Source organism: Panthera pardus, unplaced genomic scaffold (assembly GCF_024362965.1).
Source record: "Panthera pardus isolate Hobbes unplaced genomic scaffold, ASM2436296v1 HiC_scaffold_21, whole genome shotgun sequence".
In the NCBI taxonomy this organism is placed as follows: Eukaryota; Metazoa; Chordata; class Mammalia; order Carnivora; family Felidae; genus Panthera; species Panthera pardus.
In genome coordinates, this window is record NW_026526777.1 from 32,180,761 (window position 1) to 32,206,830 (window position 26,070).

The window sequence follows — 26,070 nt, forward strand, 5'->3', positions numbered from 1 at the left end:
GTAATCCAAGGAAAGAAAAACTTGCTAATGTGATGCATGATAAGGGAGCATTTACTATATTAATATTCACAAAGAAATGTTGGAAGTGGGAAGTGATGTTAGATTAAAAAAATACCTATTTTGCAGCACAGATGAAAAACAATTTTGTTATGGTGATTATATTGCTGCTCACATCATATTCATAGACTTTTCCTTGAATCCCATGCACAGTTCTGATTTTTTTTTTTTTTTTTTTTTTGGTTTGGAAACAGGTAAAATAAAATGAAAATCTTCCCAGAGGGCATTAAAAATAAGACATTAACTTAGAATTTATGTTGCAAGTAAGGTAAATGGTAATTTTATTCTGCTAAAATGTTGGAAGGGCAGAGTAAGTATTATAAAAATATTTCAGAATCAATGGCATATCACAAAGAAAATAACTTCCTGTTTTCACTTTGGCTGTAAAGCAAAGGACTGTGGCTTTACATTAGACGGTTTTTACTTATTTGAGTATTCAGAGTTGGTTCTCAATTGCTAAGAGTATGAAATACTTGAAAGGCCAATCCAGAGTTTATCTATGTATGGTTTCAAAGAAAGTACAATGTCATTTCACTAATTTGGACTGAGTGATAGTATCCTTATTTAATCCTTGTGTCTAGAGACCATAAAACATAAAAAGTATTGAATCACCTCGAGAGTACACAAACTCTCTACAAGTAAAGATAGCTTTGTTTAACACACAGTTGAAAATTAAAACTCCATACCAAGTTAGGGGTTTATATTTATCTTTGACAACAATGGTATCATCTTTAGTATTCTCCTGAAGAGCCTAGAATGACACGACTCCACATTTCCATTCCAGAACTTCCCACTTCCAACGCTTTTCTCCATGATGCCCTTTGCAAGCGTTCGAGCAACACAAAATGAGATGCTATGTAAATGTGGTTTATAAAATGCTTTGACTTCAAAGAAAGGTTACTGGAAAAGAGTGTGCTGTGGGTTCTACAGGGGTTTTGTTAAATAAAGCGATCTGTTTTTTAGGTGATGAAAAATCACCTTAAAAGTCTTAAAAGTGTTTGCTTTGGGTCCTTTATTATGGAGTTTTATCCTTATTTGAGGTATGAAAAACCTACTCGCTCTCTAAGTCAGCATTAAGATGGCTACTCACCCAAGGGGACAGATGCTAACTCTCTGTAAAGCTTTTTTTGCCCGAGATCAATTTGCCAGAAGTTAGACTAACCCAGGCATCCGGGAGGTAGAAACTATGAAAATTTAGTACCTTGCTCCCTTCTGAGAAGTCTACATCCCTCTCTTCCATGCCCAAGAATGAGTGTGTGGTTTGCCCAGACTCAAAAACTGCCATACATCATGGGAAAGCATGGCAGACCTTCCAACTCTACATCACATGCTTTTTTTTTTTTTTCCCTCTTCCCACTCACATAATTAGTGCTCCTTTCTTTTACTTTTTCAAAATGTGCCTGTTTCAAATTTGTATTATTTTTTTCAGATGTCTAATTGCAGTTACGTTCTTTCCCTCTTTGGTCTCCTCCCGCATTTCACATACCAGACAAATATTTAAAGGTCTGTAAAACCAGGCGAGGCTCCAAGATATTTCTAACCGAAACTGCCATAGGTGACAGCACAGGGAAAGAAAGCAAAGTTGTAGGACAAGGATTTGAATAAACGGGGTGCAAACGTATTGGAAAATCTATTTAAGTTGCTATAGCCATGGATGAGGTTTCAATGAGGCATAAACATTCAAGTTCCTGACAAAACCAACATGTTTCATGATCAGTCAAAATAGTCTACTTGTCATGATGCATTGCATTTTTTTTTATTTTTTTAAAGAGTAAGTTGCTCTCTCTTTTAATTTTTTTTTCCTTTTTTAGTATTCAGGAAGTGAAAGCATTTAAGAAAACATTCAAAGTTCTGAGAATACATGTAAGTGAAATATTTAATGTCTGTCATTCATAAAAGTTACATCATTTACATAGGGTTCATTTGTATATAATAAAAATTTCATCATAATGAAAACTTTTCTGGAAAGTTATATGTTAATTTGTTTAACATATGCTTTGGATATACAGCTAAATAGGAATCGTTAAAAAATTCTTTCTTCAAATATTCCCTTTAACAATTAAAAAAACCTCATTCCTAAATATTTGTTTTTCTTTCCACTTGCTCCTTTGTTTGTAATATCATATGTAATTTGAACTATGCAAAGATTGGATCTTTCCATAGTTCAGAATATATTTGTATACTTCAATAAATTTGCTCATTGCATAGCAAACATGTAAACTTACACAGGATCTATAAATTTTACCCTAATAATCTAAAAACGTTGCTGAAATTTTACATGATAGTTTAGTCTAAGGTTTATTTTTTGTTGTAATTTGTGTTTTCTCTGTGGGTTTTTTTTTTTTTTTTTTTGGTAATTTTTAATACATGGGCCAATTGAATACAACAAATAAAAAGTCATGAAAAGTTAAAAACCAAGTAAGTCATTTTATCCTAGACTACCAGAATTTAACCTCATTATATTGTTTGGATTTTTTTTTTTTTTTTTTTTTTACTAAGTATAACAAGTTGGAAATGTATTGTGCTGCCTCTTAAGACAGTGTTCAAAAGTAATTTCAACAGTGTGTATTTAACATAAAGTTAACTATGTTCGCGTCAAATAAAATGTTTATTAATGAAAGCTATTTATCATACAAGAAACAGCAAAGATAAGTCATCATACAGAGATGTACACTAGGAGTGACAGATGTAAAAGTGCATGCAGAGATTTCTGTTTAAAAAGGAAATAATAAACAATAATACTAAAATTACTGGGTTTTGATTCCTATACTCTCAAGTGAGTGATAGCTTTTCTTTGAATTTACAATTGGAAAATGCCATCAACAGATAGGACTAATACACATTAGCAAGCAGGTGAAATGAATGTTTTTGGACTTTATTTTACAACTACTGTGCTTGACAAATGTGTGGGATTTTTTAGCAATAATAATTTTCTTCAAATATGGGGTGGGCATATTACTGCCAGGTTGCTCTGGTTTATACACGGCTTAACTAATTTTGTTTTAAACCACATAACTTTAAGCCTCCATTTGTGTTAGACACCATAAAGAACAGAATTTTTGTTAACATTCAGTAAATGACATTTAAGTCTCTCTCTGTCTCTCTCTCTCTCTTTTTTTTTTTTTTTTTGGCTCAATAGATTTTAAAATGTATGATTATCATAACCTAATATTGTCTTTGTCTTCACTGCAGTGGATTTCCGATCAAACTTTTCCCCTTCTTTTAATACTTTAGGGAATTTTCAAACGTCGGGATGTTTGGCTGTAATGCCCCAAGATTTGTTCTCCCTGAAAAAAATCATAGTGACAATTTATTAACTACAGAGCAACTTGGCTTTTAGGGGTCTGCAATTTCTATTTTGATTTACAAATATCCATTTGTGCTCAATAGACCTAACATTAAATCTTAATCATAGTTAAGTTTCTTTTCATGCAATTACTTTGTCTGCTAATTATCTTTTTTTTTTAATTCTAAAAATTGGGCGGAGTCAAATCGGTGGGGCATTACTTTTATTATAAGAAAATATATTAAAAGGTAATTCGAGGTTGAATTACATTGCATATGCAACGGTGTGTACATTTAAAATGAATCAGAAGTTTGGAAATCTGAAAACTATTTGTATGTTTGAATATTTAAAAATTGTTTGTATTCCCACTTTAATAGCTTTTACATATAGATATTGGAAACACACTAGTACAGTTAAACCTTAAATTGATGGGAAATAAAACTCCTTAGATTCAAAATGGTTTATTCACACAAATTTAATAGGATATATCACAATTGTTTGGTCCATAAATATTTAGGGGAAATAGTTTCTATACAATGCATTTATCAATAAACAAAGAAACATGGACAATTTTGCTAGACCACTTACTGTACTATAAACACGAAGCTCAATATATAAGATTATTGAATTTATCAACTATATTTGAAAGAGTGCACAACTGCTTTCTATGACATGTCTGTCCCCTCTAACAGGATACACCATAAAAAGAGTTTCGGAAATAAGAGGTAAAACAGTACAAAACTAGTGAGGTGTCAAAAGGGCTTAAAACAGTTAATTTAACAAACAACACATATATCCTGATTTTTCACAAACTTACTTCCAAGTTATATCATAAGGCACGTAGGAGAACTGAGTTATAATTAGTCTACTTAATAAAGTAGATCTATAGTACCATACATTGTTCTGTCAAAGAACAAAATTTATAAGTATCAATATTTTACCTGTAAAAGTGTATTAATAAGATCTCAGCCTTACCAAGGTTGTTTGGTCTGGTTAGTGGTAAATGCCCAAAATGTAATAGAAATATGAAAAGTCAAGATTTAAGCTCCATATAAGATGATAACCACACTTGCTAAATATATAATGGCAATCACACCTTTCTTCTGTTACAGTGTTAACTTATCTTCCATCATCTTTTTTTTAAAAAATAAGCTACTTTCTGTGCTAATTTTCTAAAGACCCTGAGCAAAAGTTACAATAATGCACTTTAATGTGGGCAGTGAACTGTCAATATGTAACCACACATTTATACAGCCAGAAGGACACCTTTAAAATCTATTAAATAGCCACTTCGACCACCAAAGGAGATTTAAGGGGTCCAAAAAGTGGAGAATATGTGCAAAGTTATTCTTAACAATCCACTAAAGCAAGACATATATCTTGACTTCTTTTTTATTTTTTTTAGGAAATCCACAATCTAATTGGTATTTAACTACAACAGAAGCGTATAGATGAACATTCACCACTGCCCAGACCATTAAGATTTTAGCTTAAATTAAAAGAAAAATAATGCTACTGTAAACTAGGAAATATATTCAGATCAGCATCCACGAGGCTTCTGAGTTTATCTACTTTAAGACTAATAACTTTAAATCTGTAATGCCAGAAAAGTTTTTTTTTTTTCTGACAAATATATCAACCTATGCCAAAGTAAAATAAAGCAAAACAAACCAAAGAATTCTCATTGTCGATATTAGTCTACTAAGGTTTTCTTTTTTAACATAATTCATATAGAATGCCAGATACAATATCATGGTACAGCTGAAGCCAATTAATAGAGCTATTAATTAAATTATACTGATTTTTTTTAACTTCTTAAAAAATTATATTTTGCTTATTTCCATTTTCCCTAGGAAAAAAAATTAATTTAGAAAGAATGGTTTTAGAACTATCATTTTTAGCTTTAGGTTAACAGTATAGAATTTCAAGCTCTATATGGAATTTTCATAGATACACAGGGAGTTTAAATATTTTTCAAATGTTGAAAAGCAAATAACTAACAAGTGTTCCTGGGATGTACACCCCTAAAGAGAAGGAAAAGTCACATTGCTAGAACAGATTTCTCACCTAATTAATCTTTAATATTTAGAGCTGCTATAGTTAATGCTTTTTGTTTAATCATATTCCTCATTTGTAAGATGAAAGAATAATCAAAACATTTTTTCACTTTTAAAATTAAAAAAAAACAATGTGAAGTTTTCAAAATTCCATAAGTATACATACAATCGCAAGATTTAAAAAATAACGTTAATTATCTGATTCTTTATTAACCTAATCATTTAATTGGGAATATGATTATTTGCCCATTATCATACCACTTTTTTTTTTCTTCGAGATTCTGGAAATAAGTAACATACAATTTTAAGAGGCACTTATTAGAATAATTCAAAAACTCTCCTTACCAACTGAAAGCTCTAATTAATTTTTTAAAAAAAATCCAAATACACATTGTAGACAAAAACAAAAAAAAAAAAAACAAAACAAAACCAAAACAACAACAAAAAAAAAACACTTTGTAAAGGAGACAATTCTGTAAACTCATTTGCCAAGTGGCTGCAGATGCTACACACCAAGCTGTTGCTTTTATTTCCCAAATATCTTGTGGGTTAGAAAAAAAAAAAAATCTTGTAAATAATAAAATAATAATAATTAGAATAATAATAAAAAGAAGAGGAAGAATGAAAAAACAAAAACAAAAACAAAAACCAATGTTAGAAAAGGTTCGTTAAGGTAGTTTGTGAGGGGCTTCCGGATTCGTGGCTGTCCATGTTAGAGGTCACGGATGTCACTACAGTGATAGTGGGATTGGTCAGGTCTGTTAAAGTGGTCGCTGTGCCGGGTGGAGTGAGAGCGCCGCTGTCTGCTGAGGGCGGGGCCGGAAGCGACGTGCCATCAGCTTTATCAACACCCCCATTCTCCTGCCGCAAAAGGTTCCTTCTGAATTTGGCTCGTGCGTTTTGGAACCAAACCTGCAAACCAATCCCAATTGATTTCTTTACCGATGTTTATTTTAGACTTCTTTTGTTTCTCTCTCTCTTTTTCTTTCCTTTTTTTTCTTTTTTTTTTTCTTGCTTCCTTTTTTTCTTTTTTCTTTTTCTTTTTTTGAGAGTATGTTTTCTTTTTAAATATAATTGTTTTTATTTTTCTTGGGAGAGAAGGGCTGGGGTTTGTTTTGTTTTTGTTTTTGTTGTTTTTGGTTTTTGGCTTTTTTTTTTTTTTTTTTTAAACAGAGTATTTCAAGTAATACTATGGGTACTCCCTCTCAACTGCATATATCCCCCCAGCACTAACAAGTGCCACTTGGGACAACTGATGCTTAAATGGAGATACCATAGACATGAAAGCACAGAGATACAAGGGGGAAACTATATCCTGATTCCTTAAGCGATTGTTATCTTTTGAGAATGAGGAAAGGCAGGGTCATTGAAAGTTTCACAAAGTAAGAAGGACTCCTATGAAATGAACATCACTGAAACAGATTTCAGGCTGTTCTTGAGTCTGACACGTGATAACTATTCTCCACATAGGAAAAACCCAGGGCCACAGACCCCAAGCAGCCAGAAACTGGTCGGTGGAATTTTAAATGCCTGCTCTTTGTCACTGAGAAGTAGAAGAAGATCACAGGTGACCCACAGCAACCCACTATAATTTCATGAGTTGTATACTCTTACCCTTACAAGTCTAGAAAAACAATTGGACAGCAGGTCTAACTCTCAGTATTTAGTTTTGCTCTACAGTTTGTTAAAATGGGAAAATTCTTGCTACACTTGGTTGCTGAGACACATTAACCATGGCTGTGGCTTTTCCGGAGTTGAAAAAATGAAAAAAAAAAAAAGAAAAAGAAAAGGGTCGATCTGAATTTGGAAGGTCATGGCATGTGAGTGAGGCTGCCAAGAGTTTGCTGAAGTAAAACAGCACCAGCGGGTCCCCCTCAAGTCTGTGCACTGAGCCTAACGTGAATGGAAATCTCTAAAGCCACAAGTTGTACAAATAACATCACCCACATTAGCAGAGCAGTGAGGTGAGCTGTGCTGGCTTGGGTGGCCCCATCTCTCCATCGATAGGAAGGAAGAATGTGGCTGCATTTCAGAAGATCCTGGGTCTCTCTTTGGGCACCCTCCCGGAAGCCCCTGCAAAATTTCCGCACACCCTCTGGGGAGATAACTAAGGTAAACTAATGAGAAGCAGTACAGGAAATATCTGTATTGCTCTAAACAGGGAAGAGAACTGTTTTTACTGGCAAGGGTAAGGGAGATTTATACACAGCCAATGATGGAGGTTTCTTACCTGCAAAACTCTTTTGGTGAGGCCTGTTTTCTGAGCAAGCTGCTTGAGGTCCTTGGCATCCGGGTTGTGGTTGATGGCAAAGTAGGATTTCATGGTCCGGAGCTGGTGGTGCTTGAAGGAGGTGCGCATGCGCTTGGTCTTCTGTGAGGGTGGGTAAGGCTGCTGATCCCGGTCCAAGTGGTCTGCCTCGTTCTCGTTACAACCTGTTGCGGGATCAGTGAACAAACAAACAACTGCTCAGTGGGAAGTCCCGCACTTGCTGCAACGGTAGCGGTAGCGGGCTGTGCGATGCTAGGATAATAAAGCAACGGTGGGAAAGGCTGTCGACCCAATTATAAGCTGTATCGAGACAAGACAGAGGTCAATTACCAAAGTCAGCCAAAGCAGCCTCTTCACGTGGCCACAACCAAAGTTTCTGTAATGGAAAAATGTTAGACAAATCCTCTCTTTTGTATAATGGTTGCTGGAAAGCTCGAGAAGATGAAGAAGTCGCAAGTGTGAAAGAAACATCCCAGGGGTAAAAAGGATCGACTCTAATACGTTTATGCACAACCGCACCCTGCCCTACAGCGCACACAACAGTTTTTAGAGACTCCACACTTTGTCTGTGTTTGTGAAATGAGACATACTCCCTGAAGGCACTGCTCTTTGTCATGAGGGATATGCAAACCATTTCATCTCTCTCCAATCTGAGAGTTTCTGAGAACCCACCAACTAAGGAAGACTCTAAGTCAGTTCCAATTTTTAGCTTGTTCTGATATTCCTCGAGTCTTCTCAATCAGGAAAAAGGTGGAAAGTAGCTGGAGAAGGGGGAGAGTTTTACAAAATTAGAATTTGTAGATTTCTTATGTAATCCCAAGAATATTATTTTTGAGTGTTTTTAGCTATAGCTGCTTAATATAGGGCAATGCCAGGAAGAAAACAGTTTTCCCTTGGAGTTATTTTAATAAATATTTCTGAAAGAGAATGAGCCCAGACTTCTCTTCACTCAGTTCATGCCTGAAGCACTCCCCACAGCTCACAGTTCAGAGACACTGCTGGTGCCTATTTCTCAGCTCAGATCTTGGCCCTCTTTGCTGTGGATGTTTGTGAGTGGGATTTGAGCTGTGCCCCTGGCTGGTCTGGCAGAAAGAGGGTGACATCTCTCTCCCTGCAGAGCTCTGCTCAGCATTGAGGGTAAAACGACCCAGACTTTGAAACCAGCCTAAGAGTCATTATCCCCAGGATGTAAAGCTGCACATTTAAAAGGTCATTTCCAATAACCTCCTGGCTCTGTGTAGGAAATATGACTACAAAATGAAAAATGTTTTTTGCTAAATATTTACTGATTCAACCAACTTCTCAAAGGGCATGGCATTTTTTTTTTCTTTAAACCTTTACTTCAGGTATTTATACATGTATTTTCAGATCTAATCATCCTACATTTTAGCACATTATAATAGAATATCTAAAATATTTACTGATTCAACCAACTTCTCAACTTAAAGGGCATGGCAATTTTTTTTCTTTAAACCCTTACTTCAGGTATTTATACAATGTATTTTCAGATCTGATCATCCTACATTTTAGCACATTATACTAGAATATCTAAAATTAACCTGATCATGTTACTTGGTGGCATACTACTTTACTGAAGAAAGTAAAACATTTCTTAATATTAGCTCTTCTGCTTGGTAAAATATTATTTGCCTGCTATGCTCTGGTTAGAATTATGTTCTGAAACTTTCTGGTAAACCAGCATAATCAGCAGAAACAGTAGTTTGGGCCATCAACCAAGAGGTCAGGCACATCACAAAACCCATTTAACAAGAAATTTGCTCTATTGTAAGAAGACATTACATTAGGCATGAATTAATGTTTCCTTTGTTTAAATTTCCATAAGATACACAAGGAGGAGGGCACATCTGGCAAAAGAGCAGATGAGTTCATTGAGAGAAAGATTATATACTATTCACCTTTGGGTCCCCTGCGTCAAGCACAGGGCCAGGACTCAAAAGCATTCCACCAAGATTTTGAATCTTTGTTCATCAATAAAATCAAGTGACTATTAATGCAAAGCCAAGTCAACTTGAATGGATCCAAGTTGGCCATATACATACAAATGTTGAACATATCCTTCTTTTAAACTGCCCAGAAAAGTAACATACCCTCAGAGATAAGAGAAAGAATATACGCTACATTTTATCCTATTTTAGCCCAGTGGGGGATATGTTGGGTTCAAATATTCTACAGAATTGCACTTTCATATCCTCAAATGGATGAAACAGCCTCTTAAGACCTACTATAAAACTATATTTATCTCTAGTAAACTGAGCTATATTTCACAACCAGATTATAAATGTACCCACCACAAAATGGTCAAAGAGGCACACCTGGCTTTGGGGCTTCTTCAAATAAGATTTCATTCTTACCGTATGTGAGTAACATTTAACTTTTCCTGAACAGCACATCAGATTGAATATTACACTTAGAGGACTTAACTAAGTGCTTAACTAATGCCCTTAGCCACTGCCCCAACTCAAGGTATTATTTCTTAGAGATGAATGTGATTCCTAACCTCACTATGTACTCATTAGTTTTTAAAATGAAGTTTATGAAAAATAATCATAGAACAGTGTGATTAAACTGCTTTTCTAAATATGCATTCTACATTCATTATTGCTGATTAAAAATTCAGCAGATAACGTTAGTTCATTAAACACAATTATGGGACTTGTTTCCACACAGTATATGGTTCAGTGTGTAAGAAGATTGTTAGCTCTTTATTAAACAGATATTACTGTATGCTTTTCCTGTGACGGTGTTATCATATTACTCAACTTAAAAGAGCAATCTACTTCTTCCACATGGTAACTCAGTGCATTATCCTAAATTGTTTGTGTTTAACTACAGATGCATTGTATAAACTTGCAAGTGATTGTGTTTCCCCAGGGTCTACTTCAGAAGTATACTTGTTTCCCCCCACCCTCTGAATTATGAGATGGAATGACAACTCTCTTAAAACTACTTTAAATGTCCACCTATAAGTACACATCTGACACACCATAAAGTCAGTGAGAAGATCTAAATATTTTCTTTTCCAGTCACTGATGAAATAATGGTCACCTGTACTAAAGCCAGTTTCTGTTCCGAAGGTATGTAACCTTCTGAGAACTAACTGATCCCTGGGAGACCACTAGGGGTCAGTGCCAGGCTAATTTCACAACTATCAGGCGCTTTCGACTCCAAGAAAACCCAAGGAAAGCAGATTTTAAAAACTGGCAAAAATTTAGTCTCGCCACTATCTCTAAGTTACCCAAATAGGAGCTGCCTATCCTACACTAAATCTTCACTCCTGGAGGGCTGCCTTTCAATCTAGGATTCCAAATAAACTATGTCTCTTTCTAAAATATCTGCCTGGGATCTGCACCGGGAGGATTAACTAAATTGGTAATATTCTCACTAAAAGGCATTTGCCAGATGTCAAACACTAACTGATCTTTGCCACCTTTCACATCTTCTCTGGACGTCTTTGAATCATAAACATATTTTATGTATATGATTTTTTTAAATATATCAATTCATAGATTGCATTTTAGTGTCAATGCTACTGTTTCTGAAACTAGTTTACAATTAAGCAGAGATGGCAATATAAGACCCAAAGAAAGCAAAAATAATGAGTTAAAACTGTGGGTCCATCTCATTTTCTACCTTTTAACATGTTTTCAATTTGCTGAAGCTTTTCTTTTGCTAGTTTTGTAACAAACTGGCATAGATGGTTAGATGCATAACCTTTTTTTTTTTTTTTAACAGTGGGATTGATTTCTGGTCATGTATCTTTGATCCAGTTTCTCTAGATTATTTATTTCCATCTGATTTTAAAGAAGTATGTACTATTCGTTTGTATCTCTAGGAAAAGTCCAGAAAGGATGGGGTGGATACTAATTAAAAGACATCCAGTCTGAGGTCCTGTGATGTTCAAATTCCGGATAGTGAGGCCTCAGCAACCGTCTCCTCCTGCAGGAGCTAAACAGCATCACCTTTCTCGAGAAATCTTGCGGCATTAATATACAAACTAAAGGCCTAAGTGGAAGGAGATTTTCATTCTTTTTTTTTTTTTTTTGAAGATATAAATTTGTATTCTCTAGCTACCACTAAATTCTATTGTCCTTAAAGCTCCCAGCTCTTCCCACTAAAGGAAGATCCAAGGCGAAATCAAATTGAGCTAGTTAGATTAAATAAACAAGCGCAAAAAATAGGATTGCTTCCCTGTGGCTAGAAATGTCCACCTTTTTGCACACTTTCTCGGGCGGAGGGATTCCCTCTCTCCCAAGGACTCTCCGGTTATGTGGGTCCCGGCCTCTCGGTCTCTGTCTCTGTGTCTCTCTAATTAGGGCATTAGGGCCTTGGTGAGTGGCTCGAGATTCCGATGTCATCTTCTATTAATAAAGAACAATTAGTGCCCTGCCTGTCCTGCTCCGGGGACCTCGCATCAAAGGAGATGAAATGAGCGCGCTGGGCAAAGTGGCCCCGAACCAAACCCCGGCGGAAGTGCAGCAGGGACGAGCGCCAGGCCGCGACCCGCAGCCGGGGGTTGGCAAAACCCGGGGCTGCGCCCGCTGCCCCGCCACAAACCGATCCTGGTGGGGTCTGGAGCGAGCCGGCTGGCCTTTTCCCTTGCTCTAGCGACCCTGGCCTGAACCCCCTAGGGACAAACGTCGCTGCGCTGAGCTCCCTGGTCGCTAATCTCCCTGGGACGCCGCGCGCCGCGCTGGCCGGGTCGGGATTCCTTCTCCTCAGTTACATCAGCCGAGAACCCCAGGAGGCAGCCCAGCAGAAGGCTGGGGGGAGCCGCCCTTCCTGAGAGGCTTCCCCAGGAAACTCTGGGCTCCGAGCAGGCCTATTAGTTCCAAATGGTTCACGCTGGCTGTGTGACCGTGGGTAAATCACTTATCCTACTGGATAACTTTGAGCCACAATGGCTCAGACACCATACCAGGCACTGGGGACCGGAAGGCAAAAACCAGCAAGATCTGTGCTCTGGGACGTCCATGCTTTGGCTGGTACCTGGGTGCTCATGGTAACAGAGTAGGGTTGCCACAATGAGGGTCCCTCGGGTCCCTTCCGGTAGAATGGACTCCCTAGCCTGAGTCTACTGTCGGCTGAGATTCCCAGGTTTCCCAAGCATTAGCCTGGGGGCTTTCCAGACACCCCTTTTTTCCCCAGTGTCTGGAACTCCTACGAAGAGCTTCCTTCCTGCTTGGAGTTCGACGTGCTCGACAAGGTCTATCCCTATCCTCACCTGGGGGATGCAGAGCAGGGGCAAGCTACCAACCATGGGAAACGGATGATTGAGAGATATTGATAAGTGATACATGTCTTCCCAAAGCAAGGGAGAAAGTGTGCTATCAGGCCTGTTGCCTGCATTTCGTTTTTAATTAAGACAGAAGGCTGGTGGAGGATAAAAGGGTGGCCTGTCACACCACCGCGCTGCCTCAGTGGTCCTGACCTGGAGTGTCTTTCAGTTTTCCAGGGGCTCTGGAGGTCCTGGTGGCTTATCATACAGGGAATGAGCTGGCTGGACGACTGCCCTGACCTATGCAAGGGGCAGGCCAGCTCAGCTGTGGAGGGTGATTCCTACCCTTACAGCTGCTTTTTCACCAAGACCAGGGATTTGGTTTTCGACACTCTTGCCAACTGTGTTCCTGATTAACTCTGGGCTGGTGACCACAGCCTCTGCTCCCTCTAGACAGACTGGAGTTGGGCTCTGAAGATTTTTTTTTTTTCAGTATATAGGAAAACCTCCTCCAGGATCTATAATTTGGCTTCCACACAGGAATTGCCCTGGGGCTGTTTTGCTCCAACTGGGAGCCAGAAACTAATGGGCTCATTAACTAATGGGCAACAAGGATTTGGCTCTGCCTGTTTGGGGGAAGTCATTGCAGCCTCATGGTTATGGATGTGTTTTTTGCCACAACCTAAATAAAGGTCCCTCTCTCTCTCTCTCTTCCCTCTCCCCCTCTCCTTCTGTCTCTCCTCTGTTTCTCTCCTTCTTTCTCCTCCTTCTGAGCGAAAGGGTGGTGTGCTGACGAAAGGGGAGTGTTAAGCAAAACACTCTTGCCACCAGATCTCCGACGGGAAAGGAGTTCTGCGGAATCCTCCGCTGGGCAGCCAGAGGCCAGGGCTGCTGGAGGGGTGAGGGGAAAGTAGCAGGGCTCACCTGAGTTGTAATTGACGATGTCCACTCCCAGCGCTGGGCTCTTCCGCTTCCGGGGCCGCCCTTTCTGCACGGTGCCAGTGCCGTTGAAGTAAGGCAGGGCCAAGCCGCCGCTCTTGGCCGCCAGCTCGGTGTAGCTCAGCTGCGGTGTGTACTCCCCTTGCAAGAGGGTCTCGAAGTGGGCGCGGCAGTACACCAGGCTGTCCTTCATGCCAAAATGGTCGCCCGTGGTCAGGGTCTTGTTGCAAGTGGAGCAGGTGAAACAGCTCAGGTGGTAGACTGAGTCTCGGGCGCGCATGACCATCTCGGAGGCGGAGATGCCAAGGTGGCAGCGGGCACATCTCTGCACAGAGAACCTTCTGGAAAAACAAACCCGTCAAGTCAGGGCACTGCCCAGGGTTGAGGCAAAGACGGGGCCATCTCCCACCCGTGACACCTGGGGTTTGGTCAGCGGTGGCCCAAGACGGGCACGTAGGAGGGTTCCGGGAGAAGAGGACACGGGTCCGTTTGCATTTGGTCATTAATTTTGTTTACTTTTTGACCTGTTCTGGTGAACCAGGACAAAAAAAAAAAAAAAAAAAAAAAAAAAAAAAAAAAAAAAACACCTTACATTAAAATAAGAAGAATTGGGTAACATCCTCAGTTTCCTTTTCTGTAAAGATTAAAAGGAAAAAAAACACAGCAAACAAAAAGCCAAACAAAACAAAACAAAACCAAAAACCCGCACTTAGCTAACTCGAACGCTATGGAAAGAATCTTAAATTTCAACGCCGAGGGAAAGCGTTTCATCCGTTACAAAATATCCTATGAAGGGTGGTATTATTATTATTGTTATTTATGGATGTGTGAGTGCACGTGAAAGCATTCAGACAGACGCGTTCGCAGAGGAAAGCTTATTCTTTTTTAATCACCTCTCTCCTCTGATTGAGAGCAGAGCGAGGTCACTTGCACATAACTGTTCTCTTTCCCACCCCAGAAAAATAACTGGGAAGCATCACAAAAAAACATCCCCCGAGTTTACTCTCCAGGCTGACCAGCACGGTTCTAACTCGCCGTGAATGGAACTCAGAACTGAGTGGCTTAGGTTTGTTTCACCAACGGCGATTATTCCTTTTCATGGTCATTTACGCGGTTTCCCGCCACCCTTGTGAAAACATAACACCCGGATACGGCCGCCTGGGCCACCAGTTCATTTCCAAGGTGCGGATCTCGCCCCGTTCGTAGTAAACGGAAAGAGAGAGAGAGAGAGAACACCCCGCTTCGGTGTTGGTCGACAGACACGCGTGCATTCAAGATTCGGAGCTTTCCCCAGATCCCCTCTACCGAGCTGTGCGGTGTCGGGAATGGGTGTTATTCACTGGCAGCTCCAGACCTTGGGGGTTCCTCCCACCCATCCTCACTGCCCTTGGTGGGGGTGGCTCAGCTCGAACCCGTCTGCAGTGGACTTCTCTGGTCTCGGGATTGGTAACAGTACCCCGAAGGGGCGAAAGGGGGCGAACCGAGGGGAGGCTCCCCGGCTCGGGCAGGTGGCCGCGCCAGGTGTACCAGGGCGTAAGAGATCGATAGGGGCGGGAATACCTGTAGTAATCCTCCTTGCAGTAAATGCTACCGTCCTTGGCGAAGCAGGTGAGCTCCGACTCGAGGGCCAGCTTACATTCACAGCACTTCAGGCACCTCAGGTGCCACTGTTTGTCCACAGCCAGCAGGTAGTACCTGTCCGAGATCTTGCCCCCGCAGCCGGCGCAGAGAGCGGGCTTCTCGGGGCTCAGCGGGGGCATGCCCTGCAAGGCAAGCACAACGCACCGCTGAGGAGGACGTGCGGTGGGGACGCACAGCTTCGAGACCCCTCTCCGAAGCTCAAGTCGTTTGGGGAGCACCTCCAGGGGCAGGGGCCACAGTGCAAAGGCAAACGTCGGGGAAAAGTTCCCCGCCGCGACTCACTCCATTTCTGTAGTGTCTGCCTGGACCCGGCGTGCGCATCCTCCTGGGACTATTAACCTAAAGACGCGTCGGCCACCTAGAGCCTCTTTAAAATGCTAGGACCGCACTGAGCAGAGGTTGGGCGGGTGCTCCCCAATTCGCATGTACAAGCTAAAAATTGTGGCTTTCAACGCACACAAAACTAAACAACGGAAATTTTTACTGGGGAGTGGAGAGGAGATTTGGAAGAACACAGACTTTTTTAAGACATTGTATTTCTCTAAATTCCTATGGGCAGAGTTAAGTTAAAAGGAAGGAAGCGATTATTATACCCGTGCTCACAGTTTGGTCTACATTGTTTTGATCTGGATAGATTTGGCTGTTCTCTGTTTTTCAGGGATATGGGTCCCCTCCCCAGTAAGGGTATAAAGTGCCTGTTCCCAGGAAGAGTCTATTGTCTGGTCCCCTCTGCACAGTCCCTCTTTCCCCGGCATTAACATACCCAGGAGATCTGTGTCCTGAAAATCTGTTTAGTGGCCAGGTTAAGCTTCCCGCCCGCTGACCCACCGACAGGGCCGAGGATGAGGAAACCTCACCTTGACCAGCCCAGCCCCGCCACGCAATTAGAGTTTGGGTTGCTGCTTTTTGTTTTTAGACAAGATAGTCACAGCAAGGAAAAAGAAAAAGAAGGAGGTAACCGCTGGACATCTCCCTCAAGACTAGCAGGAATGGGTTGGACTTCCCCACAAAACTTTGGCGGGCCTGGAAAAGTAAAGTCCCGTCCTTTACTCAGACCAGCCCCCACCTCCTCCCCGGTACAGAATTCAGGTTGCAAATGTGGAAACACCCACGAGCTCGGCTACTTGGTGGAACCCCAAACACCACTGACCCGCTCGGGGCAGAGTACCGGGTTAGTTTGCGCTACAATCCCCGGTGTGTTGCCAAAGGATGTGCACAGCTCTGTTTGGCTGAAATCATTTCCGGAGACTTCTGCAGTTTTCCCCTCCCGGCTCGTAAGTGGGAAAGGGAAGCACATAGACTATTAATTGGTTTTCTTTATTAATCGGACATGACTTTCATTAATATGAATAGCGGTAACAGTGGTCGTTGATTACACCGCTCAAGGGCTCCGAAGCTCTCGCGCTGGGGCTAGGTGCCCGGCTCCTCCGGATTTTTATTAGGTTTCCCCCTGCACGTTCCACCCGCCCGGCCCGGAAGTTGAACGCCGTCCCGCTTCGCTAGAGGGGCCGAGCCGGGCTGCCCGAGACCCCGAAAATCGCCGGCTTAGGCAGTGCGGAGCTCCGAGCGTCCCGAGAACTGAAGGTGGCCCAGTTGAGTCCGAGTCCTCTCCAAAGGTCCGGTCACCACACCCAGAGACTAGAGCCACCTGGGCTCCTGCTTGGCCCGGACGCCCCGGCTGCGCGCGCCGTCCGCGCGTTGCCCGCGCCCAGCTCGCCCTCCCGGCCGCCACCCTCGCCGGGGAGGCGCCCGCAGTCTGGGGGGAGCGGAGACCAGAGGTTGGGGACTGCAGAAGAGGACATCCCCATCCTCTCACTCCCGGCCCTCCCTGCTCTGCCGGGAACAGCTGCGGCAGAGAGTTGCGAGCTCACGGTCTCGGTCGCGGAGACATTTCAAGCCAGAAAGGCGGCCGTTTCTTAGCCCGGCAGGCAGTGGGCGCGGAGAGAACCCACCCGACAGCCGGGAACGGACGTTCCCTGGGACCCTCCATCCTCAACTCGGCCGGCCAGCGAAGGAGACCCGGCTTCGCCGAGCGCGCAGGGGCGCCTGCCTCCCGCCGCCGAGGGGGCCCTTCCTTACCGCGTCGCGGCCGTTGAGCTGAGCGCCTTTGGCCAGGCGGGCCTCGGTCTTAGATCTGCGCTCCATCTCCTCCATGATACCTTGGATGTGGCCTCCGGAGATCCCGTGGAAGAGCATGGCTGGGGGACGGAAAGGACACGAGTTGTCTTCTGCTCGGCACCCCACTATTTCCATATACACACGCCCGCGGCTCTCAGCTCATCCGAGTGAAGGAGCAGAAGGGACCGCAGAGAGCTGCGTGTTGGAGGAGCGCAGAGGCGCTCCGGGACAGAGGGCAAGAGGGAGAGAGGGAAGAAGAAAGAGGCAGACGGAGTGGAAATTGGTCTGCTCGGAAAAGAAAAAAAGAAGGGGGGGGGAACCCCAGCGTCTCCCTGAAGGAGATGTGCAGAAAACAAACAAACAGGGGCGGAGGGGAAAGGAGACGAAGAAGGCGAATCTTACTGCTCTGAGAGATCGAATTACTAATGGGAAACAACACTGCAGCGGGGGGAGGAAAACAAAATCTGGCGAAGAAAGAAAATAGTTTCGAACACAAAGAAAGAAAAAGAAGTGCTATTTTCAGCGGTCCCTGGCTGCTTGCAAGTTCCCAGTGCCTGTAGGTTGGGTTGGGGACTGCTCCTGCCGTAGCTGTGTCCAATTTGTTAAGAGACTAAAGCCAGCCCATTTTTGATAATTTAGTAGGAGGAGTTCTCTCCCTGGAGCTGCCACGGATTTTTATTCAGACAACAAAGACCTGTCACACTCCTCTCAACCCCCTGGTGATGGGCAAGCAGGGACAAACATTACAAAGGGGAGGGGGCTGGAGGGGGGAAGTAGGAGGGGGCATTTACTTCCCCCCCAACACACACACACACACACACACACACACACACACACACACACATCCTTCCAAGAGTTCCCAGTAATCATGTTTTAAAGGGGAAAAGGAGCCCATATTGTCCCCGCCCTTGTGCAGGAGGCAGAAAGCCCATCTATTTGGTCCAAGTTCAAGATCAGACCCCAGCTCAAGGCACACAGAATGTCAGCTCCAAACTTTGGGTTTCCTCTTTGTGGACTTTCACGGTCTCTAGGTTGCAGGGGCTCCCAAATAAGTAAATGTTAAACAGAGATTCCTCTCTTCCCGTCTTCTTCAACTCACTTTTTAAAAGCAGGTCTCCTCACCTTTCCTAGAGGCCCTCCACCCTACCAGAGCCTGGAGCACCACCACCCCCCCAAAGTGAAAAACAGGCTAGGAGAACCTAAGATTCTGGCTATTGGTGGCAAAAAAGCTTTTCTTTGAAAAATGAATGTAGAGGACGAGGCATGGACTTGTAGTGGGGAGTACTCAACTGAACCATGATGTGGGGTGAGGTGTTCTCTTACCCAATTCAGGTTTGCAGGTAATCTGCTGGGGATCCCAGGGTCCCCCTTGAAACCTGTCGATGCGGGCAGCAAGTGGAGGACCCTGAAGGACTAGGTGCCTGCCCTGTTGCGTGCTGTTCCCACTGCCCTTGTCGGACGGGGACTTGTAAAACTGGATGTGCCGCAATTTTAGGAGGATGTGAAAGGGGCTCCTCGAGGTGGAGGAGGGGAAGGTGAGAGCTGACAAGCAGAATGGCAGACCTGCGCCTCACAAGAGGCGGGATTGTTCTGTCTCCCTCTGTTCCCGTTAGCGGTGGCCCCTCCTTGGCCCTATTAAAAAGTGTCCACAATACTCCGATATTGTCGATTCATGCAAGCCACCAGAAGCCCCCTAGGGGCCCGAAGTGCACAGCAGCGGCAGGAACCAGCCCAGCTTTAACCAGGGAAAGTAGGAAGCTGGGGCTGCTCTCTGCTTCTTTCCTTCCTAGTGCCTGCCTGTTTCCCACCACCCCCATTGGCTTTCCCAGGAATGGCTCACGTCCCGACACATCCTGGATACCTCAGAGGGGTATGCTGGTGGCAGACTTGCTTCCCTCTAGGGAAACTGACTTGGAACAGCGGCCCAATTTGGAAAGATGAAGGGAGACAGGGAGGGAGAGAAAGAGGAGGGAAAGATGAAAGAAAGAAAGAAAGAAAGAAAGAAAGAAAGAAAGAAAGAAAGAAAGAAGAAAGAAAGAAAGAAAGAAAGAAAGAAAGAAAGAAAGAAAGAAAGAAAGAAAGAAAGAGATGGGAAGAAATGAGAGAATGAAAATGAGAGGGAGAGGAAGGAAGGAAAGAAAGAAGGAAGGAAGGAAAAAAAGGCAGGCAGGCAGGCAGGCAGACAAGAATGGAGGGAGGAAGGGAGCTACTCTCTGCAGCAGTCTGACTTCCTGTCCCAAAGCTTCGCCTTCTGAAGCTGCTGGAGTCACCTCTTCCATGAAACCCAAGACTCCACTGCTTCCCCTTGCTCTTTTCTCAGGGTCAAAAATAATGTTATTTGCAGACTGGACGCTGTTACAGTCCTCCGGGTGCCAGAATACAGCTCATAAAACACAATTTCACACAAAAATGAAGCCAATCAAGTGAACTAAGCTGGAGACCTCCCCCCCCCCCTACTTTGGCAGCCCTACTGGACAGCAGGGCTGCTATTTACTGTAAGTAATGTAATTAGCCCCTTTGGATGGAAATCAATGAGCTTTTCAAACCCACGTGCACAAATGAAGGGCCCCAAGGAGGGGCTGGGACCAGCAACCCTTTCAGAGACAGCAGGTCCTCTCACAAAGGGGCAGATTGCCTTCCCACAAGTCAACAGCTAAATGGACTCAGACCCCAAGGAGGAGGAGGAGAAGAAGAAAGAGGAGGGGTTTCTGAGAAGAAAGTTGGTTAGTTAACCCAAGGAAGCTCCAAGGAAAAAGTAAATTTGGGACCTCAATCCAGGGACTGACTTTGTCTAGTTTCTGGATTAAACTGCCGCTCTCCCCCCCCCCCCATCACCACCTACCAAATGGGGGTGTTTGGAATTTGGCTTGGCTGTTATTCGATTTTGGTCCGGGTCAGCAAAAACGAAGAACCCAAGAATACCACCCTATTCTTGCAAGAGATGAAACTTTAGAGACTCTTTGAAGGGAAAGTTTAACCAACAACTGCAAGAAAAAGCCAGAGTTCGGTGAAGTCTCCAAGGAAGCCAATCACAGAAATGATGTAAACCATCCACACATCCATCCACCCATCCATTCATTCTTCTTTTCCACAAGTATTTGTTAATCATCTATCAGGTACTGGCAGGGCAGACTCCCTTCTACAATAGTCTTTGGGGCTGGATCCCAGCTATGCCTGCTTTTTCTTATAAACTCAGGTTATAAGTTCCTACACCCGGTGGGAGTTGCTACTTCCCATAAAGAAGCCAACTGCCAGGAGTCTTCCTTCGCAGCCAATGTAGGAAGTTTTTAGAAAGCTAGGGGTGGGGCAGGGGGTGCTGCTGGAGTTTGGGAGGTCCTTTTTAATCCTGCAGAAATTACTCCCCATCCACCCAGCTCTGCCTCCTCTCACATTTCCTTGAAGAAGAAGCCCACGGTGGGGGGGGGGGGGGAGGGGGGAGGAAATGCTCCAAGAACTGGGTGTATCCTTTTTGTCTTGGAGCCCTTGAAAGATACCTAAGAGGGCCCCCCTTACTACCCCTTATTCACAAAGGACAGCAAGCACTTTAAGGAGAGCATCTTTGTAGCTCAGACTTCTTTCACCTATGGTGAGGAGGGACTGGAGCCAGTCGTCCCTCAGAATAGCCCGAGAGTGCTCTATAAAAGTCGGAGTGTTCCCTGGTTCATTTCCTGGGGCTCTGCCTATCTAAATGGGACAGGTGCAGTGGGCTCCCCCCACCTGGGGCCCATAATAGGATGTCAACTCTCCTCTCTGAACTCAAAGCTGTATTTGGAGCAGTGGGGCAGAACCCTGGCCAGGTGCAGCCCTCCTCACAATTGGGCACACGCAGTTCACTCTTTTCAGTGCTCCAGGATCCATCCATCTGGCTACTGTTGCAGCTTTCAGAAGAGCGGGCGTTTGGTCTCTAGCAGGGCAGAGGAGTAGGGACGAAGGGTTCAGGGTCCTGGAATCTCCACGAAAGTGGCAACTTTGTCCCAGACACCTGCCTAGAAAAACTCCTCAGAGAACAAGAGACAGGAAATAAAGGGAATGCATTGCTCTGCCCTGGGAGCAACCAGAGAGGGAAAACCCCAGCAGACCCATCTCTTGATAAGATAGGCAACTCAAGTTGTCTTTATATCTGAATCTTGGAGGCCAAGATCCTGTGCCCCGGGTTTGCCCTTAAAAAGGCAGAGGTCACCTTTCCTCCTGACCCAGTTGAACTGTTTGAGGAGCCCCCTTGGTCTGAAAGGTGCAGCTCTGGAAGCAGTGTCTGGCTTTTGGCACTGTTGAGAGCGTCCCAGGGCCCGGGGAAATCAACGTCATCTGGGGTTAGGCACCGCTTACTCAGTGCTATCACCCTGGCTGCGCTGGGCGGAGGGTCAGCGGATGTCCCCGAGCCACCGGGCCTTTTCTAGTCGGTGCGCATAGGGAATCTCTACGTTCAAACAGGTCCAGACGGGCGCTGCAGCACGGGAGCATCTCTGACTCAGCCCTGCTAGGAGGGCCTCCCTCCAGACAGATGGGAGTGGGCTGAGCGGAGCTGGGCCGGGGGGAGTCCTCCTGCGCCGAGGGGAGACCCAGGGCCGCGCCCCAGCTACGCGCCATTAGAGCCCCACAGCCCTGCCCCTCTGCGCTCTCTGAACCACGCACCTCGTCGGCACCCTCAAAGCCACCTGCCCATCGTTCGCTCAGTTCAAATCTCCTTCCTCCGTGGCCCCTGGCTTCTTTTCCGGGGGGGGGGGGGGTGGACGGATGCCACGTCCGAAATCTGAAGCCCTTTTACCTGACATTTGCCGCGCCGCTGGCCCTCAGCCGCCCGAGGAATAAAGGAAGATGTCCCGCACCACGGCCTCTGAGGTCGCGCGCCGGAACCGGTGCGCGGGTTTGCATTGAACAAAAAATGTCCGGGAAGCCAGTTTCCAGTTAAGCTTTACACAGGTGAGCAGCGGTGTCAGCCCTGCCCCCCCATCCTTTCCGGTGGGGAGACGCCCCCAGCAGCATCGGGGAGGGTCGAGGGCGCATCCCTCTCGCCGCCACGGATAACTCGCGGCTCAGCACCACCGTGACCTCCACGTCCCCCTCTCCATCCTCAAAAAAGTCAAAGACATTCAAAAAAAAAAAAAAAAGGCAAAAGGAGGGAAACGCAGCTTTCAGGAATCTTGGCAGGAGACTGAACGAGACTACGTTTTAGAGTCTTCTAAACGTGGTTTAATTTCTAACACACACACACACACACACACACACACACACACACACACCTCTTTCTTCCACCCAGTGAAGGCGCTCACACGCGTGTGCGCGCACACAACACACACACTCACCGATGTGCACAGCAGCCCAAGAGAAAGGGCAGAGGACACGAGAAGGAAACTGGTGTATAACTCACCTGCCTCTAGAGTGGTGCCGTTCAGCATTCTTAGAGCCAAAGGAGTTGATCACGCTGTAATGGTGGCTGCATTGGCAGAGAAAAGCCGCGCGTCAGCCGGGCGGTGCGGCCCGGGGCCCCGGGCGCAGTCTACCACCCCGCTGGGATGGTGCGTGGGAACCGCTCCTCCCGCCGCGACCTCGGGCGTCGGGCGGCTACGAGTGAAGCCCGGCCTGCCTCCGCTAGTGCTCGGGACGCTCCTGGGGCGCCCGGCCGTCCGGGCGCACACCCAGGCCGGAGAACTGCTCCTAGGAGACAACCCCCGTGGGGATCTTACCTTGAGGTCCAGACGTTTCCCCCCAAGAACCTGATCCTCGGCGAGGGAGGGCGGTAGGCTGCGGCCAGAGGTGCGGGCTGGTCCCCAGGTCTTGGCAGAGGGTTCCTCTGCTAATCCAAATAAATAACCCGTTGGGTGGAAATCAAGCTCGCTCGCGCTCTCTGTCTGTCTGTCTCTCTCGGAATTGACCCGAATCCCTCACCTCTGACCCGCAGCTCCTTCCACCTGTCTTTTATTTTCAGTTTATGCTTCCAAATCGGGAGGAGGAGGAAGGGGTGGGCAGAGGGCAAAGACGCGGGCTGGTGCGCGGAGACGCGCTCTGAGGCTGCGTTCAGCCCTTCCAGCCTCTCAATAATCAGGGGAGGTGTTAATGGAGGACTCGGCTGTAACTGAGCCTCATAAAGCCCAGAGCATCTTGAGGCTTGGGCGCAGCGGGGGTGCTGGGGTCCCGCGGCGCGCCCTGGGCTCCCGGCCCCCCAGCAGGCCTTTGCCTTCCTGGAGCTCGTACCTAAAAGATGCTGCCGCCAGCTGGTGCCTGCATAGACCGTGAATGGGCGGTAGCTCCTGCGGGAAGCCGGGCTAAGCCATTGATTGCTCCCCCGCCGCATCCCCGCCTTCCCCTCCCGGTCCTTCTTCACTCTCGGCGCTCCCGGGCTGGGCGCCGGGGACCCAGCACTTTGAGGTGCACTCGGCGCACCACAGCGGCATTCCCAGTCGGGTCAGCGCGGGGGCTGGAGGTGTCTCTCCCACCGGCCCCGGCTAGGAGGTGCGGATGGCGATTAACCGGGAGAAAACCGACTCAAACCTTGGGGGATGAGCATTCTCGGGGTCACAGACAGACTCCCAGACCCGGGACGGGGCGGGGGCCAGGTTACCTGGTGTCAGGTTCCCGAGGGGGCTGCGTCGCCCCAGCGGCCCCGGGCGCAGTCGGGCCTCGGGGAAGCAGAGCGAGAACCGGGAAGCCGGGCCTCTGGCCAATTATTTACTCACTCCCCCACCCAGTGCGCTCCTCGCAGTCGGCGACGGGGGGGCGGGGGGCTGCTGGGAGGCTCCTGCGCGGGTGCGGGAAGGGCGTGCGAGCAGCGAGATTGGCGGCTCGGGGCTGCGGGGTCCGGGAGCCCGAGCGGCCCTCCCTCCTCCGCCCCTCCCCGCGGTGCCACCGGCGCGGATCCTGCGCGGTGCGTGGGCTGAGGGCGCCGAGGGCCGGGGCGCCCGCGCTCGCATCAGCCGCCTGAGAAACTAGTGTGGGATGGGGGCGCCTGAGGCTGTGCGGGGCGGGAGGGGGGACCACCTCTTCACCAGACCCGCAAGCTCCGCCACACGGCTTAGGGGTGGTAAGGGATCCAGCCGGAGGCACGAATCCAAGCCCGCTGGCTTTCCCTTTCCGTCCCAAATCCCGGAATGTGGCGCAGAGCACCCAGGACAGAGACCCTGGTTCCACTCGAACACTTGGCTTCGGGGGCCAGTCCCACCGGCGACTAGTTCCACTACTTTACCTTTAAGTTCCCCTCGCCCGCGACGTTTCCCTTCCCATCTTGGTCCCCTTGGCTCTCTCTCTCTCTTTCTCTCCTCCAGACCCCCACCCCCCACCCCCCGCCTTATTTCGGTCCGTTTTCTCAGCCAGGGAGGAGACGAGCCTCTCAAGTTTAGCTTCTATGCTCCCGGCGAGGCCAGCGAATGGATGGATGGTTGGCGATACCGACCAGAAACGCTTAGGTGCTTTCATTCATTCCTGTTCAAAGCAGAGGATTTTTATCCTCTTTGGGGTCACGAACCGTTTTAGATATTTGGGGGGGGGGGGAAGCATTCACTCTACACACACACACACACACACACACACACACACACACACACACATCACTAGGTGCGCGCTCACTGAAGCGCACACCGGAGCTCACGCTTTGGTACAAATTTTGAGTGGCAAGATGTGGGTCATCATGAATCTCCCAATCCCTCGAGAGCCCATGTTTCCCAGGTTTACACTGTTTTACACCTTTAGTCTCAAAAAAGGGGGGTCGTGTGTCTGGAGATTTTGCGACATGAACCCAATCTTGAAACCGTTTGTAGGGAGGAGGGTCAGTTCAGCGCTGGGGTGCCCACACACAGCAGGGCCCCCGGGGTCCCGGGTAGGCTGGGCGTCCAGGAACGACTTAACCCCTAAGTAGAGACAGCTGAGGGCTGCTCTCCAACCTTTTCTCAGAAACCAAGTTCTCCACAAAGGTGTGCAAGAGGGTGTTGACAATCCCCTCCCCACTACACGCACGCGCACACACACTTAAACATCTCACTTTTTTTTTTTTTTTTTGAGGGCAGAGGAGAGTTTTGGCACCCGGAAGTACCTTTTAATTGTTGCAGGGTAGTGAAAAATAGCACCGACTTTTAAATCTTCCCCCGCAGAGCAGACGTCCAGAAACTCAAGCCTTTGGTGGAAGATACAGAGGATGAAATGGCAGGTGTTGGTATGGAGTGGAGAGGGAGGTTCCTTCTGGGCTGGCCACAGATTGTGAGGTCTCTAAGTGCTCAGAGGAAGGCAGCACACTAAATGCCATTCGCCTGGTAGTGAGCCGGCTTCCCTAGCTTTGTCTGGAGATTAATTTAAACCCGGCTGCTTTCTGGCAGTGGAAAAGCGCATGCAGGAACAGACTTTGCAAATGCCTTGGATAAAGGGCATTGCGGTGGAACAAAGATCGGCCCAGGGCCCAGCAGCATCTATCTCCCCTTCTGGTGGACCCTTCTTTTCCAAACACACCAGGTGTGGGAACCCCAAGTTTCATTTGAAAAAA

General features: G+C 46.2%; 1 protein-coding gene across 4 annotated transcripts; it reads right to left on the reverse strand.

Moving 5' to 3' along the window:
* Positions 1–1,915: 1,915 nt before the first annotated feature.
* LHX9 (LIM homeobox 9) lies at positions 1,916–24,242 on the reverse strand. Of its 4 annotated transcripts, XM_019430579.2 has the most exons (8): positions 24,163–24,242; positions 23,288–23,397; positions 22,972–23,037; positions 17,565–17,683; positions 15,405–15,607; positions 13,830–14,185; positions 7,631–7,833; positions 3,801–6,312 (listed from the first exon to the last, which is right to left on the reverse strand). In XM_019430579.2, exons 3-8 carry the CDS (start codon positions 22,997–22,999, stop codon positions 6,055–6,057), a joined length of 1,167 nt encoding a protein of 388 aa, XP_019286124.1. In that variant the 5' UTR covers positions 23,000–23,037; positions 23,288–23,397; positions 24,163–24,242; the 3' UTR covers positions 3,801–6,054. The 4 variants fall into 4 exon arrangements, with proteins under 4 accessions (XP_019286141.1, XP_019286124.1, XP_019286134.1 ...); XM_019430589.2 differs by lacking the exons at positions 22,972–23,037; positions 23,288–23,397; positions 24,163–24,242 and adding an exon at positions 18,006–18,262; XM_019430596.2 differs by lacking the exons at positions 3,801–6,312; positions 22,972–23,037; positions 23,288–23,397; positions 24,163–24,242 and adding an exon at positions 1,916–3,344 and having other exon boundaries at positions 17,565–18,259.
* Between the last annotated feature and the right edge of the window lie 1,828 nt (positions 24,243–26,070).